Source organism: Musa acuminata, chromosome BXJ2-2 (genome assembly GCF_036884655.1).
Source record: "Musa acuminata AAA Group cultivar baxijiao chromosome BXJ2-2, Cavendish_Baxijiao_AAA, whole genome shotgun sequence".
Taxonomy (NCBI): Eukaryota; Viridiplantae; Streptophyta; class Magnoliopsida; order Zingiberales; family Musaceae; genus Musa; species Musa acuminata.
The window spans coordinates 18576286-18592384 of NC_088339.1; the positions used below are offsets into that span (position 1 = coordinate 18576286).

Sequence of the window (16099 nt, forward strand, 5' to 3'; positions counted from 1 at the left end):
CCGCGCTGCCTGTGCCCACGCGCGACCGCTGCCACTACCTGCACGCGGCTGTCGCGGTTCCTGCTCGCGCTTGGCGCGGCTGCCGTTGTCGCTGCTCGCGCTTGGCAGCGGTTGCCACCATCTGCGGCCACCGCCCTTCCGCAATCACCGCGTTCACATGCGGTGCGGGATGTCCGTGACGCCGCCACCGTTCGCAAGCGAACCTCTACCTGCGCATGACCGTGATGCGCGACTGCGGGGTGGTACACGACCCTTTCTTGACAACGATCAACAGAGATGATCATCTCAATAACATCGATGATAATAAACAGCAAATTCATCGATCAAACATAAAATTATACATTGCTCATAATCAATAATAGAGCAAATCATATAGAAAGAAAACAAATCAATAATATCCGACGAATCATTCAAGCATCGTAAAGAACAATAATAGATCTAATATATTTGATCTCAAGAACCTGGCTCTGATACCAATTGTTAGCATAAAATCTGTAATCATGCTATCTATAATGCGGAAAAACTTTTATACCAAGATTGAAATCAAATAAATTGGATCTAACAATATTACGATGCATACCTTTCTTATTGTTCAGAAGAGATAAACCTTATCTGATCTACAAGTGCTCTATCGTCGGATCTGAAATATCAATCTGCAAGGATCTGCAAAAAGAACTAGATCCTTCTCCTCTCTTCCTATCTATTCACACTCTTCCTATCTATTCATAGGACCTCCTAGATTGATGGATTAGGGGATTAAGGGAGAGGGAGATTGAGAGAAAAACTTAATCTCTCACTTGACTCAAATTGAGAGAAAAACCTTAATATCTCAATTGACTCAATTGACTCAGATACTACTCAAATGCGCACTTGACCCTTAGAGGTCCTATTTATCAGATGCGCACATATAATATATTTAGCCCCTAGAGGTCCTGTCTATTTATAGGCGAGAGCAGAGGGTCTAGGATAAGTTATTAGGAGAGTTCCTTCCATCAAGGTTATCTCTTAAAGAATCCTACTTTAATATGGACTTCTTTTCTATTGACCAATAACCATAATCAGAATCCAATAATATCTATAATATATCTTACCTAATTAAATAGGACCATATAATCTAACAGTTGTTGGTCAAAGAACAGCCAACGAATTCAGATAGAGTGTAATGGTAGAAGAACACCTGCGTTCTCTATATAGTTTTTGCTTCCCTTCACCATCTGCCCACTGCGTTAGCAAAGTATCGCTGGAACATGTTGGGGAAAGAAGCTACCGACCATGAAACCTGTTGCTGCTGAACATTTCGCCATGAGAATCCAAAGAGGAGACTTCTGATTCTTTTATTTTAATGGTCATGTGATGTTCCGAGGCATGCAAGATAATGTCTTGTACAGTAGTAATCCAGGATTTATTATTCTTTTAATGGTCATGTGATGTTCCTTACCATGCACGATCATGTCCTGTACAGTAGTAGCTCATTGCAAAGGCACACAGGCATGATTCATGGTGCCGTGAAATGACAAGGAATTCCAGCATACAATCTAAACAAGTAGTCAGTCGCAGAAAGCAACACAATCAAAAGGAAGAACAAAGAAAATGAGGTAGGAGGCTTACTTGGCCAAAATTGAGTAGCCATGGCATAAGTTGGAACTTTAGGCAAGCCTTGCATCAACCTCTCACATAGGTTTAGCACATAATTCAGGCAGCTCTCAAAGCATATCAAATTGCATGTCGCTGATTTCGACTCATAATCAACAGATTGCTTGCTAAAGCAGGGAACGCACAAGATGGAGTAGGTATGACTAGGAATGGCAGCTAGCAGAATCATTGTTAGTTTCATGTCGTTCAGTGAAGTTCCCTATTTCCCTGTTCAATCATTTGAATCATATATCTAGTTTTCATGTCGATTTACTCACCTAATTCCGTTGACTTCCTCGGCAATGTGAACCTCGGAATCTTTGGCTTCTTTGGCATTGCACTAGAAAATGACTCCCCAACGGACGCGCCGCGCCCGTGCTGCAGTCAAGCAGCGGAGTGGCGGAGAAGCCTCGCCCCTGTCGCGAGGCACAGGTCCCAAGTGCACGGCCACTGCCTGCGACAGCCGTGAGCACGACGGAGTCCATGGAGGGGATCTCGCTCCCCCTTCCCACTGTGGAGACCAACAACAGGGCCCGACAGTTCTCTTCCTTTTCTTTATTCCCCGCGCTTTGTGATGCACGAACAAAAGCGGCGAAGCGCACGCATTCAAAGGGAGCGGAGAGATAAAGAGCAGTTCTTTTGCTCTGCTACCAAGCGTATCTCTTTTCTCTGGTAGCTGAAGTAGTTCGACTTGCCTTGAATGCTTTTCGCTTTTCTTCCGTGTAATTTCCTGCGAAGGTCGCCGCCTCCCTCCCTCCCAGCGTTTCTTGCAAGCTGCTGAGCTATTAACTCTGCAGGCTGTGAGCTCTGGAAACTGAAGAGAAGCGCAGCAGCCATCTCTGCAACTGACCATGCCGCCTCACACAGAGGCGACCTTCCTTTTTCTTCTTCTACTCTGCTTCTTCTCTGCCACAGGTGATGCTTTGTTTTCTTTCCTCGATGCTCTCCGCCGAGTATTCTTCTCTTGCGCTGCCCAAGTTTGGATTTTGACGCCGCAAGATCCTCTTTTTACCTCTTCTCGGTGCTCTTTAACGCGCTGTCGTCGTCTGTGGCAGCTAAAGGTGGGCGCTTTGCGAGGCTGGGCATCAACTATGGCACCCTCGGCGACGATCTCCCCTCCGCCGCTCGCTCTGTGCACCTCCTCCACTCTATTGGCGCCGGCGCAGTCAAGATCTATGACGCCAACCCGGCCATCCTCCGCGCACTCGCTGGCACCCGCTTCCGCGTCTCCATCATGGTGCCCAACGAAATCATCCCCTCCCTGGGCGTCAACGCCTCCGCTGCCGACGCCTGGGTCGGCACCAACCTCGGCCCCTTCTACCCCGCCGTCCGCGTCCGCTACCTCCTCGTCGGCAACGAGATTCTCTCCTACACCTCCCTCGCCAACTCCACCTGGCCCTTCCTCGTCCCCGCCATGGTCAACATCCACCGCGCCCTCAGCGCCCGCTCCATCTGCGACGTCAAGGTCGGCACGACCCTTGCCATGGACGCCCTCGTGACCTCCTTCCCGCCCTCCGCAGGCGCCTTCCGCTCTGACATCGCTGAGCCGGTGATGCGCCCTCTACTCCGTTTCCTCCACAAGACCCGCTCCTACTACTTCGTGGATGCCTACCCTTACTTCGCCTGGGCCTCGAATCCCTCCTCCATCCGCCTCGACTACGCCCTCTTTACCTCCAATGCGAGCTTCAACTACTTCGACCCAGGGAGCAAGCTGACCTACACCAATCTGTTCGACCAGATGCTCGACGCGGTGGCGGCGGCGATGGGCCGGCTAGGGTCCGGCGACGTCCGGATCGCGGTGGCGGAGACGGGTTGGCCGAACGCCGGCGACCTGGACCAGATCGGGGCCAACGTACACAACGCGGCCATCTACAACCGGAACCTCGCGCGGCGGCTGGCGGCGCGTCCGGCCGTAGGAACGCCAGCGCGGCCAGGGGCGGTGATGCCGGTGTTCGTTTTCTCTCTCTACAACGAGAATCAGAAGCCTGGGCCGGGGACGGAGCGCCACTGGGGGCTGCTGTACCCCAACGGGAGCAAGGTGTACGAGGTGGACCTCAGCGGGCGGCGGCCGCTGGACTCGTACCCGCCGCTGCCGCCCCCGGATAACAACGAGCCGTACAAGGGGAAGATCTGGTGCGTGTTCGGCGGCGACCGGAAGGCGGCGGCGAACGCGACGACGGTAGGGGCGGCGCTGGCGTACGCGTGCGGGCAGGGGAACGGCACGTGCGACGCGATCCGCCCAGGGGGGCCATGCTACAAGCCGAACACGCTCGTGGCGCACGCGAGCTACGCGTTCAACTCCTACTGGCAGCAGTTTCGGCAGGCGGGCGGGACGTGCTTCTTCGACGGGCTCGCCGTGCAGACCAAGACCGACCCAAGTAAAGGCCCACTTCCTTTCTCTTTACGGTGGCTTCCTACGGAAGTTGAAGTTAGTCTTTATTGTCCATAACCTGTTCGCTGAAAGTTCAAACTGACGCAACTATTGCATGGTCCAGTGTGCGATATAGCAGGTAGGATTAGATTATGGCAACTTCTAGGATTCACAAAGAACTGAAACATAGAATATGGTTTAAGGTTTAGAATTGTGTGATGACTAAAATTAATTATAGATCAATGTAAAGAATGCAGTGTTTAAATGGAGAAGTCAGAACTAAAATGATGGCAACTTCTTTATGTGAAAATTAAGATGAATGTGATACATACCGTATTGCAATGGCAACAAATTGGAGTTGATTTGAGATGGGTCGGTAATGGTTATGATTGGACTTCCGAAAACAATAAACTGCTCGGGCTTGATATCAATGGAAATGAAAATGTTTATGATATTGTTCAAGTCGTAAAATATATCATAAAACATATCTTTCCTCTATAGGTACTTGCTGAGGTTGGCATTTTGGCCACCGAGAAGAGGTAGCTTGAGTCATTGTTTTTAAGAGATTTCCTAGTTATGAAGTATATTATAACAGATGATATGGATGAGGGTAACAATTAGTTGTTTCTGATTTATTAGACATGTATCTGGTTGTGAATACCTCAATAACATATAGTGCCTAGCATAGAGCAAAACATAGAACAAAGTAATGTGTTTTTTTACTAATATTATCTTTGCAATTATTCTGAAAGATTAGATAAACAAACATTCGAATTAATGGTGATGTTGTATTTGATTGTCAATAGTTGATAGCATATGGAGCCTTGTATATGGCATAATATTGAACAAAGGAATGTTCTTTGACTTGCTCGCAAAATGGTATGACAGGTTAGAGAAAGAAGCATTCAACCTAAAGTGACATTCCCATTCAACTTGGCACTAAGAAAAAACATCTTTTTCACATAGGGGAAATTTGTCACAAAATGATTTGAAGGATTGGGCAATCAAACATTCATTTTGATACTAAGAAACAACTCATTGTTTTCAGATAAGGGAGACTTTGACAATTTAGTCGCCTATTAACTTATGCTTTGAAGTTTAAAATGTAAATGTTTAGCAAAATTCTCTAACATGTATGCCATTTTTTAGTTGATTTCTTCATGGTTCGTATCATGATCATGATATATTTTGGGGAACTATTGTCACTCTTCATTTCTGTAATACTCTCTTAATTGTTGAAACTGTTCTTCATGCTTCAGTAGATTACCGTTTATAACGATATGGGAAGATTGTTTGTGAAAGCACAGTTATGGAGCATTTGTGTCGGATGCAATGCTTTCTTCATGGGCTTTACAGATTCATGAAATAATGTGGCTTTACGGTCACACAAAAAAATTTCGATCTAATGATTCTCCTTTTTATTTGTGTGCTCTCTTTCTATGTTTGTTGTCTTGATTGAAAATGCTGGCTGGAGTGATTTTTTGATGATCTCTGCAGGTTACGGAACTTGCAAATACGCGAGTTTGACAAACTGAGGAGTATTAACACTATCAGCAGCATGTCAAAATCAATATGTGATTTGCGGAATCCATTTGTTGAAACTCTTATTTATTTCCAGTGTTATGAGTTATTTTGAGATTAATTTGCAGTGGTATCTGAATTTCGAGGGTTACCTCTCTGTATCGTTCCAACTTAAATAAATTTTACCGTGTTTTGCTGTTCATCTATTCTCTACCTGTTTTTTCTTCTAATTTCTTTTGGCATTTTCATTCATTCCACTTTGTAAAATTTGTTGATGTCGATAATTATAATGAGGAAGCATATAAATTCTGTGATAAATATGAGCAATTACTTTTATGCAGTTGGTTTAGAAAATTCTCCAGGGTTACTTGGAGTGAGCAAAAGTTTCATTTGGATGAAACCAATTTCTCCTCCTCTTAAAATGTTAATGAGTTCCAAAAGAGTGTAGCAGGTTAGCTGCAATTATATTGATGATCACCCAACGCATGAACCGTTTTAGCCTGATACTATCGATAATATCGATAGGAAAAGAAAAGATAATTAGTTTTCAAACTATCCTTACTTCTTATTATATCGGATAGTAATACACCTATTAAACTTTTCAAAAAGAAAAAACTTACGAGAATCTTAAACTATTCTCGAATCTTAGTCTTATAGGTTCGAATACTTGAGAACATATAGATGTCATAGTGAAATATAATTTAATTAAACTAAGAGTCTCTTATCCCTACGACTCGACTCTATTTAATCAATTTATTTAAAAGATAAGATAATAATTTAACATCTTTCAAAAGATATATTTTAATTTTTATCATAAATTTTTGAGTTAAATCATATAGGATAAAAAAAAGTCAAATGGATAAAATTTGTGAACACATGAATAAGGAAATAGATTAAAAAAAAAGATTCACTATAAATATTCTTTTGAAAAAAAAAAAACTTAAATGATCTGCTTAGACTTTATTTTACAACTATGACCTAAAGCCTCGCGGAATGAGAGCTGTTAGACTTTATTTGGGTTGAAGAACGTCGCATTTTGTTATAGTTTCAATCCTCGAGCACAGGAAAACATAATAATTCTTATGTAATGGTCGGACAAGTAACAAATTTATGTCAAACCCTACATTCATAGATTCACAGAGAAAACACAGATAGAAATTATGACCAATTCACATTGTGATGGTAATGATCAAAGGAAATCCAGTCAGTGTACAAAGGAGGATGATAATGATAGATAGAACATTTATAAATATGACCGAGTTTCTTGGAAATGAAAAGGTTGTCATAAAGATATTGACCGCTGCACACCGCTAGAAGTCGATCCGTCGTAAGCGTTTCTGGAGTCATCAGACCTCCTCTTGATAACTATAATCCAAGTAACAATCTCCAAGAACAAGGCAATACCACCCAAAATGCAAATTATGATGATAAAATACACTGTCCATTTATGATCGATGTTCAGTATCTGCAGGCCTTTGAAGACGTTGACGATCCCCAACACAATCACGGTGTATCCCACAGAGTGATGGTAGATGTTCCAGTACAATCTGTACTTGTGATCCTTATTTGGCCTCAGGAGCAGAGCAGAAACCTGTGGATCACACGAGTCAAGCCATCAACAACAAGTTTAATGAACACAGATGAGAACTACTTTAGCATATGGCATATGAAGAACATAGTTGTCAACAAACTCTTGAGTGACTTCTTTCTCCGAGTAATTCATTCAAATAATAGAATGTGTTTGATGAAGTCAATTGCTCCATAACTCATCGACAAGTTTAGCATGTCTCATTTGAAGAACATGGCAGATTTCCTTCCTTCTCCGAATAATACAAAGAACAGAGGGTGATGCTTTGTTAGTTACCTGTATGGTGCAAAGAGTGAAAAGGGAGATGCCGATATTGCGATGAGTGGTGTACTGGATTCCCTTAGATCTGGAGCCAAGAACGAGACCAGTAGCCCAGCCACCGACTCCAACAGCGTAGCCAATAATTTGGCACGATACATGAAGATAAAACCATGCAGGGTCTGCAGATCTGAATGTTTTCAGATATCTCGCGAAGAGTTGGCCAATTGGAAGCAAAATCCCCCAACTCACAGCATTCAGAATTCCATGTACCTGTATAGGAGACAAGTTAGGAGTTTGAATCCTGTAAGAGCATTGTTGAGTAAAATTAAGAAGAAAGGAGTAAATTCTAATTGTTTGCTGGCTATAAATTGGTTTGCGAAATCAAAATATTGCTTGAAAGTCTTTAACTATTCCTATATTTGCAATTTATAGCACTTCTACTATGATTAATATTAGGAAGTCTATGTAGACTGATAGAAACATATAAGCCATGCATTTGGAGAGTAGTAGTAGTAGTCTGTAATAAGTTATTTCAACTGCATATTGGACCGATGTTTTAGGTGTCTCATCATATGAATTTTTTGAGAATTCATTACTACATATTGGGTCAATTTTTCCAACATGTTTTTAAATTATTCTCCACCAATTTGCTTCTAAAAAAAAAGTAAACCTTTTGTCACCATATACCCCAAATCAGCCAAAAATATCAACTTTGGAAAGAAACCAAAACATTCACCGCCAAAAAGGAAGGATTTTTAAGGGAAGGGAAATCAAGGCAGGAAATGCATAAATTCCACTTACATATTTGTTTCTTCTGGGTGCGGTGCCTCCGCCGGATGCCGAGATCGACCCCTTGATGAGATCCAACTGTCCCAGCGACTGCAGATTTTCCGGCTTGAAGTCGTGCTTTTGGGGGACGCCATTCGCCACCGCCGACCCCACCTGCCACACCTGTTTCACCTCCGTCATCCCCGCCGGCAGCTTCATCTTCGCGAAGAGCCGCATCACCCCCCCGGACTGCTCCGCCGCCATGTCCGACGTCTCGAACTCGATCGGCCCCTCCGCGACGGGGCCGTACCTGGTGATGTTGCACGTCTTGATACCCATCACGCCGTTGGGCTGGCGGAACGCGATCAGGGTCTGGCACCCGATCATGCCACCACCGCTGGGGTTGATCGCCCACGACACCCACCCCTCCGGCCCCGCGGGCGGCGCCACGAACGCGAGGGACAGCGTGGCGGACGCGTTGTCGTAGGACCAGTGGAGCGAGGAGGAGAGGCGGGGCAGGTCGATGCACGCGGCGTACACGCGGTTGGAGGAGAACGCCATGGAGGAGCAGCCACTGGCGGTGGCGGCGGCAGCAGAGCCCACAGCAGAGAGGAGGAAGAGAAGACGAAAGCCTAGAGCGGCCATGGCGCCAGCCAAAAACCCAAACTTCGGAGGTGGCCGTCTTCCTCCACACGCGCTCTTCACTACAGGCCTGGGAACCGAATATATAAGGAATCGACGGGGGTTTTCGCAAAAACGGAAGGAGTACAAACGAGTCTGTCTACTTACATAAGTTAGTAATTGATTAGGGAATCGAATGCCTAATAGACCGATCGGAGGAGAAGGAAAATATCGATGGAACAGTACGTCGTTACGAATTCTCGGTTAACGAGTGGTTTCGTTGCCAAAATTAGCGAGGGAAAAGAAGGAAAGATGACAGCTCGCTTCTCGGAGAGAGAGAGAGAGAGTCGGTCGGGGGCGGGGGGGAGGCGGGACGAGGAAAGGAAGGACGGGTACGTTGTTCCGCGGGGATGTCAGAATCAGTAAGCGTGGCATCGTCTAATTCGGTGTGGCATGCGTAATGGAGCTGTGGCCAGAGAAATTAACGCGGTCAAATTTGTTATCCTCACCCTTAAATTTAGAAAGATGCACTCCGACGCTTGGAAACTTAAATACTTTTCGTTACTTGTCGGAGTTCGTTTGTACGGCAGAAAACAAAACGTCGAAAGTGTCATTTAACCCAAAATTTTTGTATACATAAATATATATAATAAATTTGTAATTGGACTCAATTTTGATATAGTTTATGTTAGAAAACTGTCAAATAAGAGTGAAATAGATGTAAATTTATTCAAAAAAAAAAATAAGAAACCAAATTAGAACTTGTAAAACGAAGTATTATTCTTATTTTTAACAAGAATGTGAAGCTATTTAGAATGGCTTAACTATTAAGTCCACAAATTTGTTACTATTCACAAGTAACTTTTAATACAATTCATGCTGAAAAAGAATCAATAACAGTATCACCTTGTTAATGTACAGCGGAGAGTCTTATATTCTTTTGAGTCAATTCTGAAGGAAAATACGAGGGGAACACTCATCTTGATATGAAATCTATAGTCAGCTGATAAGATTCTCATATGAGATCCAAATAACCTTTCACCCATCATAAATATTCAAAAAACTGAAACATAAACTTTATAGCAATCATAAATTTTCTCCACTTCCTATGTGGTAGAAAAGACAATCCAAAACTCTTTCTTTTTCTTTATGACAAAAAAATAATTATAAATTTTCTTCCTATTTTTATAAAAATATATCCTCAATAAAAAAAAGATTAGTTCTTTCCTTTTTTTAATTACTCAAACTCATATTTGCATATCTCGGATTAAGCATCGAAGGGATATGGTCGGAAAGTCTCTCCCGACCTTAGTTTCCATATAGATGGCATATCGAAAGCATAATACTTCTACCTTACCAGTATCGTACTATTGAATCTCGGATTTTGATGATGAAACCAATTAATAGTATTTAATAATTTAATCTATATTTTGAGTGACGCAGGATGCTTCGATTAGGGAGAGACAATTAAAGCAGGAAGAATCATGTTGGGCCGGGAAAAACATGCCATAAGATTAGACATCGCGCCGGAGGATCGGTCGACGTATTGACAAAAGTCTTTAGGCCATGGTTTCGAGCATCGGGCCAAGAAGAGTAGATATTGCACTAAGAATATCAGCGTTGTGGAGGTCAAATGGCCAATTGAGTAATAGGCCACAAGAGAGGACGATGCGTCGAAGAATCGGACGAAGCGTCGATGGACCAATAACATGCCGGACAACATGATTCATGCTTAGTAATAATTGTCTAGATCGAAGTGTGTTTTATATATGCAGGATTAACTACGATAGCAAGGCATAAAGCAAAATGAAGTCTCGGAGTTGAGAACGAGATTTCGTTGGGAGTTCGAGAGTTCGTCGGAAGTCCAAACGTTCATCGGAAGTTTTGCCGGAACCAACTGAGAAGTCCAAGAGCTTGCCAAAGAAGCTCGTCGGAACTCGCCAAGAAGATCATCGTGAAGTTCAAGAGCTTACTGGGAGTCCGCTGGAACATTGCTGAGAGTTCGTCGGGAGATCGTCGGAAGAAACCTTGACTCATTAGACTTATTTAGCTTAGTGTATGCTTTAGAATTCGTAGTTAGCACATAATTAGGATTGGAATTGAGCCAACCCAATAAGGGGCTAGTTGGGCCAATGTAAGGACTATGTTGGGCCAAGTGAAAAGGCTCAAACAGTGACCCAAGAGGTGGCACCGTCGTGGCATAGTCTCTGAGATTGTGTCAAGCGATGATACCGTCGGTTTGGGCAGTGGTACCGCCCAAACATAGCCTCTGAGAGATTGTCAGGTGATGGTACCGTTAGTCTAGGCGGTGGTACCATCAGTGTGGGCGGTGGTACTACCTAGTGTCAGGTATCAAGCGGTGGTATTGTCAAACTAGGTGGTGGTAACGCCCAATGCAGTTCAGTGTTAGACTAACACAGGCGGTGGTACCGCCTATACCTAGGAAACCCGAGATGAGACATTTTTAGACTCAAAGTTTGAATCAACTTGAGGCCTATAAATACCCCTCTCATCCCTAGTTAAAAGATACAAGCATAGAGAGTTTTGAAATAAGAAAACGCTGTTGCAATCACTTGAGAAATCTCCTCCTCTAGATCTAACTTTTGAATTCTATTTAAAGAGGAGTGAGTGCTTGTAAAGGTTGTCTCCTAAACTTGGGAAAAGGAGAAGAGAGGTGTAAGAAGGAGGTTGATCTTTGTCTATTAAAGAAAGATCGTTAGTGGATGCCAGTGGCCTCGATGGAAGAGGAATCGGCGGAGTAGATGTAGGTCACAACAACCGAACCACTATAAACTCTGTTTGCATTTCTATTTATGCAATTTACCTTTACTATAAACTTACTTGCTTTATATCTACTACCCTCTTCCGTACACTTTCAATTTTAAGTATATTTCCGAAATCGGCTTTAATCGAATGAGAAATTTTGAACCGACGTAATTTTTACCGCTGTACTAATTCATCCCCCCCCTAGTGCCGATTTGTTCCTAACAGTTGGTATCAAAGCAAATTTACCTTTGTCATAATGTGAAGATTGATAAAAAGGGAAAAGAATTACAACATTGGATTCTTCCCTTCCATTTGATAATGACATAGGGGGAGCAAATTTTGCTAGCTTGCATACTTCAAGAAGAAGCAAAAACTTTTTAGTTTCCTCATCTCAAAAGCAAGAAATACAATCTTACAAAAGTGCTATCTTTCCTATCTCAAGAAGCAAAACTTATAACTTGCACATTGCAAAAGGAAGCAAGAATTGCTAGCTTACACTATCTAAAATGATAGAAATTTTTTTTTGCTAGCTTGTATGTTGTAGAAAATGCTATCTTAATATCTAAAACTTGATAGCTTGCATGATGTAGCACTTGCTAAATTTGCTAGCTTGCATGATGATAAAACTTGATATTATATTTATAATGCAATGATTTGAATTATAATATGTCCTAAACACTTGATAGTTGAACTTCTCCTTTTGTGGATGACAAAGGGGGAAAAGTATGATAATGTTATGCATAAGTTTATGATAGCATGTTGCTTAGATTTTTGAATCCAAGAGTTCTATCAATATGGCATATTGATGGGGGAGTTTGTTTAAACTCCGTCATCAATTGGTTGTCATCATAAAAAAAGTGAGAGATTGTTAAATCTCAGATTTTGATGATGAAACCAATTAATAGTGTTTAATAATTTAATCTACTTTTTGAGTGATGCAGGATGCTTCGATCAGGGAAAGACAATTAAAGCAGGAAGAATCATGTTGAGCCGGAGAAAAACATGTCAAAAGATTGGATACCGCACCGGAGGATCGGTTGACGTATCGACAGAAGGCTATAGGCTATGGTTTCAGGCATCTAGCTAAGAAGAGCAGATATTGTGTTAAGGTTCTCAGAGTTGTAGAGGTCAACTGGCTAATTGGGCAATAGGCCGCAAGAGAGGACGATGCGCCGAAGAATTAGACGAAGTGTCGTCGATGGACCAATGACATGCCGGACAACATGATTCATGCTTAGTAATAATTATCTAGATCAAATTATATTTTATGTCTGTAGAATTAACTACGATAGTAAGACATAAAATAAAACGAAGTCTTGGAGTCGAGAATGAGAATTCATTAGGAGTTCGAGAGTTTGTCGAAAGTCCGGACGTTCGTTGGAAGTTCTACCGGAACCAACCAAGAAGTCCAGGAGCTTACCAAAGAAGCTCATTGAAACTCGCCAAGAAGATCATCGTGAAGTCCAGTAGCTTGCCAGGAGTACGCTGGAACATTGTCGAGAGATCATCGGTGTTAGGATCAAGAGCGGCACTAAGAGGGGGGGTGAATTAGTGCATTGAAAAATTCTTCGATTTTCGTATAAAATATTTTGTCCATTCAATGAAAACCAAATCGGAAGGATAGCAATTTGAAATATATGAGAGAATAAGCAAGATGAGGAGGAGAAGTAGTTTGCTATGAAATGATTTACAATTAAAGTAAATTGCATTAATGAAAAGCAAACCAGAATTTAGAGTGGTTCGGTCAACGTGACCTACATCCACTTTCGAATTCCTCCCCCAATGAGGTCTCCGGCGTCCACTAAAGGCCTTTCTTCATTAGGTGAAGACCAACCACTTTTACAGTGCTTTATCCTTTTCATGGGTTTAGGAGAGAACCCTTATAAATCTCACACCTCTCTTGAATGATCTCAAAACTTAGAAATGCTAGTCATAGGTGCCCAGCAAGTCAATCACGTGAGTGATGGCACGTGTGACTTGATATATATATATATATATATATATATATATATTGTGATGTCCTTGGATTTGTGCAATGAGAATCGGATCGTGATTAGATCACGAAAATGAGATCGATTCACCTTTAAACACATATCCTAAATAATCCCAATCATAGGTTACTCAAGAGGGACATCGTGATAACCGGACAGATTGGTGTGTTATATACCCGTCCATATGATGGATGCAACATGTCTCATAGCTGCTCGTGTAGGGATACTAGGGATACAATGCAGGTGCTCATTGGAGAATGAGTTCACTGATTGATCCGCTTACGGAATGCTAGATGGTTGATGATGCCTTATTGTCAGACAGCGATTTCGTAGTCCTAGTGGTATATCTGGTCCTTAGACTTGAGACACCAAGGATGTCCTGTATGAGTGCTCCATTCTTTGATACTAGACTTAAAGGTTTGGTTGTCCCAGATCTAGTACAACTGGTCATTGGGAGTGGTAGTCGACCTTACGAGGGCTATTGAGTGTCAATAGAGGATCATTCACTCTCGGCGTCATGAGAGGAATATCCTATGTGTTCTTGCTCAGACAAATCCCTGGCCAGGGTCATTCGGGTTGAGAGAGAAAGAGTTCTCTAGGAGAATCCGATTAGAGCGAGACTCGAGTAGAAACCGTATGGGTCTGACAGCACCATGCTCGATATACGGTCTTTGGGATATTAGATGAATGAGGGACTATAGGTACACAGTAATTGAGGACAGACAGGTCCAATAGATTGGATTCCCCTGTATCGTTTGGGGACTACGGCGTAGTGGCCTAGTACGTCTGTAGTCGATGAGTCAAGTGAATTATTATAGAAATAATAATTCACTGAGTTAGAAGGAGTTCTGACAGGTATGACTCACGGCCATCTCGATATTGGGCCTAGAGGGTCACACATATATGGTAGGCATTGTGATGAGTACAGGTTCATATATGAGATATCCGATGGAGCCCTTGTCTTATTGGATATCCAATAAGCTCCTGAATTATTAGATCCCATGGACGAGATCCAATAAGAGCCCATGAGAGATTATTGGATAGAGATCCACTAATCTAAAAGGCTTGGGTTATTGGATGCAGATCCAATACCCACTAGGCGAGGATCCATTAGGGTTTGACAGGGGACCTCTATAAATAGGAGGGATTCAAAGCCTCATAGGCTAGAGCCTTTGCTTGCCTCTCCTATTCTCCTTCCCCTCTCTATCTCAGAGCAGGCCTGGAGTTTTGAGGAGCGTCATCACAGCCCTGCTGTGTGGATCACCGCTAGAGAGGAGGACGCTTGATCTCCTTCACCCTCTCCTAAGGATCTGTAAGGAAACAGGGATATACGATCTCCTTAGGTAATACAATCTATTCTATACGCAGTTTTTTCAATTTCGTGAATTTTGCGCACCAATCTTCGCACGACGACGAACATCTCTTTGGGAATCGTGGATTTTATTTTCTTGTTCTTCCGCTGCGCCTATGATGTCGCCCCCAAAGATTTTCCCAATAAGAAAGGGAGTAGTAGGACTCTAGCACTTGTTTATACACCCCAACAACTCAAGATTATCTCAATGCTTTCGTGCCCTTTCATGCAGAAAAGGATGAGGTTTTTATAGGCCCCAATGGCTTTAAAAATGGAGCCAAAAAGTGTCTAATCCTGGGTTCCAAGGTCTTGGCGGTACCACCACCATTACTGGGCGATACCACCACTTGACACCTAACACTAGGCGGTACTATCGCTCAGTCTTGGCGATACCACCATTGGCAGCAATAACTGTCGGCGATTCCACCGCCTAGTCTGGGCAGTACCACCACCCAATCTAGGCGGTACCACCGCCCAGACCACCTGGGAGACTAGGTCTTCTGGGCAGTGCCACCGCCGGCCTTAGCGGTACCACCGTCGGCCATGTTTTCAAGGGCTGATTGAGCTATTCAATCCGGTGTAAATAAGCTCTGTTAAGGGCCCAATTGTCCCCTAATTAAGTTAGTGGGATTACCTCCCAATCCTAACTTAATTTACACTCTAACTATGATAATTAAGACATGTTTACTACACTTCTTATTTCGGTGCGTCAATTGCTCTTTCGGCAAGCTTCCAACAAACATCCGATGAATTCTCGGCAATGCTCTGGCGGACTTTACGATAATCTTCTTGGCAAGTTCCGACGAGCTTCTTTGGCAAGCTCCTGGACTTCTCGGTTGGTTCCAGTATAACTTCCGACGAACTCTCGAACTCCCAACGTGATCTTGATCTTGACTCCAGCACAACACTTGCTTTATGTCTTACTGCTATCGTAGTTAATCCTACACACTTTTCTCAATATATAGATTAGATCAAACAAATTACAATTGACTTCATCATCAAAATTTGAGATTCAACAATCTCTCCCTTTTTGATGATGATAATCAATTGATGACAGAGTTAACCTTAACTCCCTCTATCTATATGCCATACTTGAGAAAAGACACTCTTGAATTCAAGGCCTTTGAATTCAAGAAACAAATTGATAAGTTAAGTTTATTTAAACTTATCAATACACACATCATGATTCCTATCATGATCTAACATTCTCAAAATAATGTCAAGGCATG

The 16099-nt window shown here is 42.8% G+C and overlaps 2 protein-coding genes across 3 annotated transcripts; one reads left to right on the forward strand and one right to left on the reverse strand.

Annotated features, from left to right (window-relative positions):
- The first annotated feature begins 1998 nt into the window (after window positions 1-1998).
- LOC135605199 (probable glucan endo-1,3-beta-glucosidase A6) lies at window positions 1999-5726 on the forward strand. The gene is made up of 4 exons (XM_065094996.1): window positions 1999-2304; window positions 2430-2547; window positions 2688-4010; window positions 5501-5726. The coding sequence occupies exons 2-4, from the start codon at window positions 2484-2486 to the stop codon at window positions 5536-5538; spliced, it is 1425 nt and encodes a 474-aa protein (XP_064951068.1). The 5' UTR covers window positions 1999-2304; window positions 2430-2483; the 3' UTR covers window positions 5539-5726.
- Window positions 5727-6714: 988 nt separating this feature from the next.
- Window positions 6715-9044, reverse strand: LOC135604913 (cytochrome b561 and DOMON domain-containing protein At4g12980-like). Of its 2 annotated transcripts, none has more exons than XM_065094561.1 (4): window positions 8931-9044; window positions 8175-8853; window positions 7389-7643; window positions 6715-7115 (listed from the first exon to the last, which is right to left on the reverse strand). In XM_065094561.1, coding segments are annotated over exons 1-4 (1245 nt in total). In that variant the 5' UTR covers window positions 8933-9044; the 3' UTR covers window positions 6715-6806. The 2 variants fall into 2 exon arrangements, with proteins under 2 accessions (XP_064950633.1, XP_064950634.1); XM_065094562.1 differs by having other exon boundaries at window positions 8175-8845; window positions 8931-9023.
- Between the last annotated feature and the right edge of the window lie 7055 nt (window positions 9045-16099).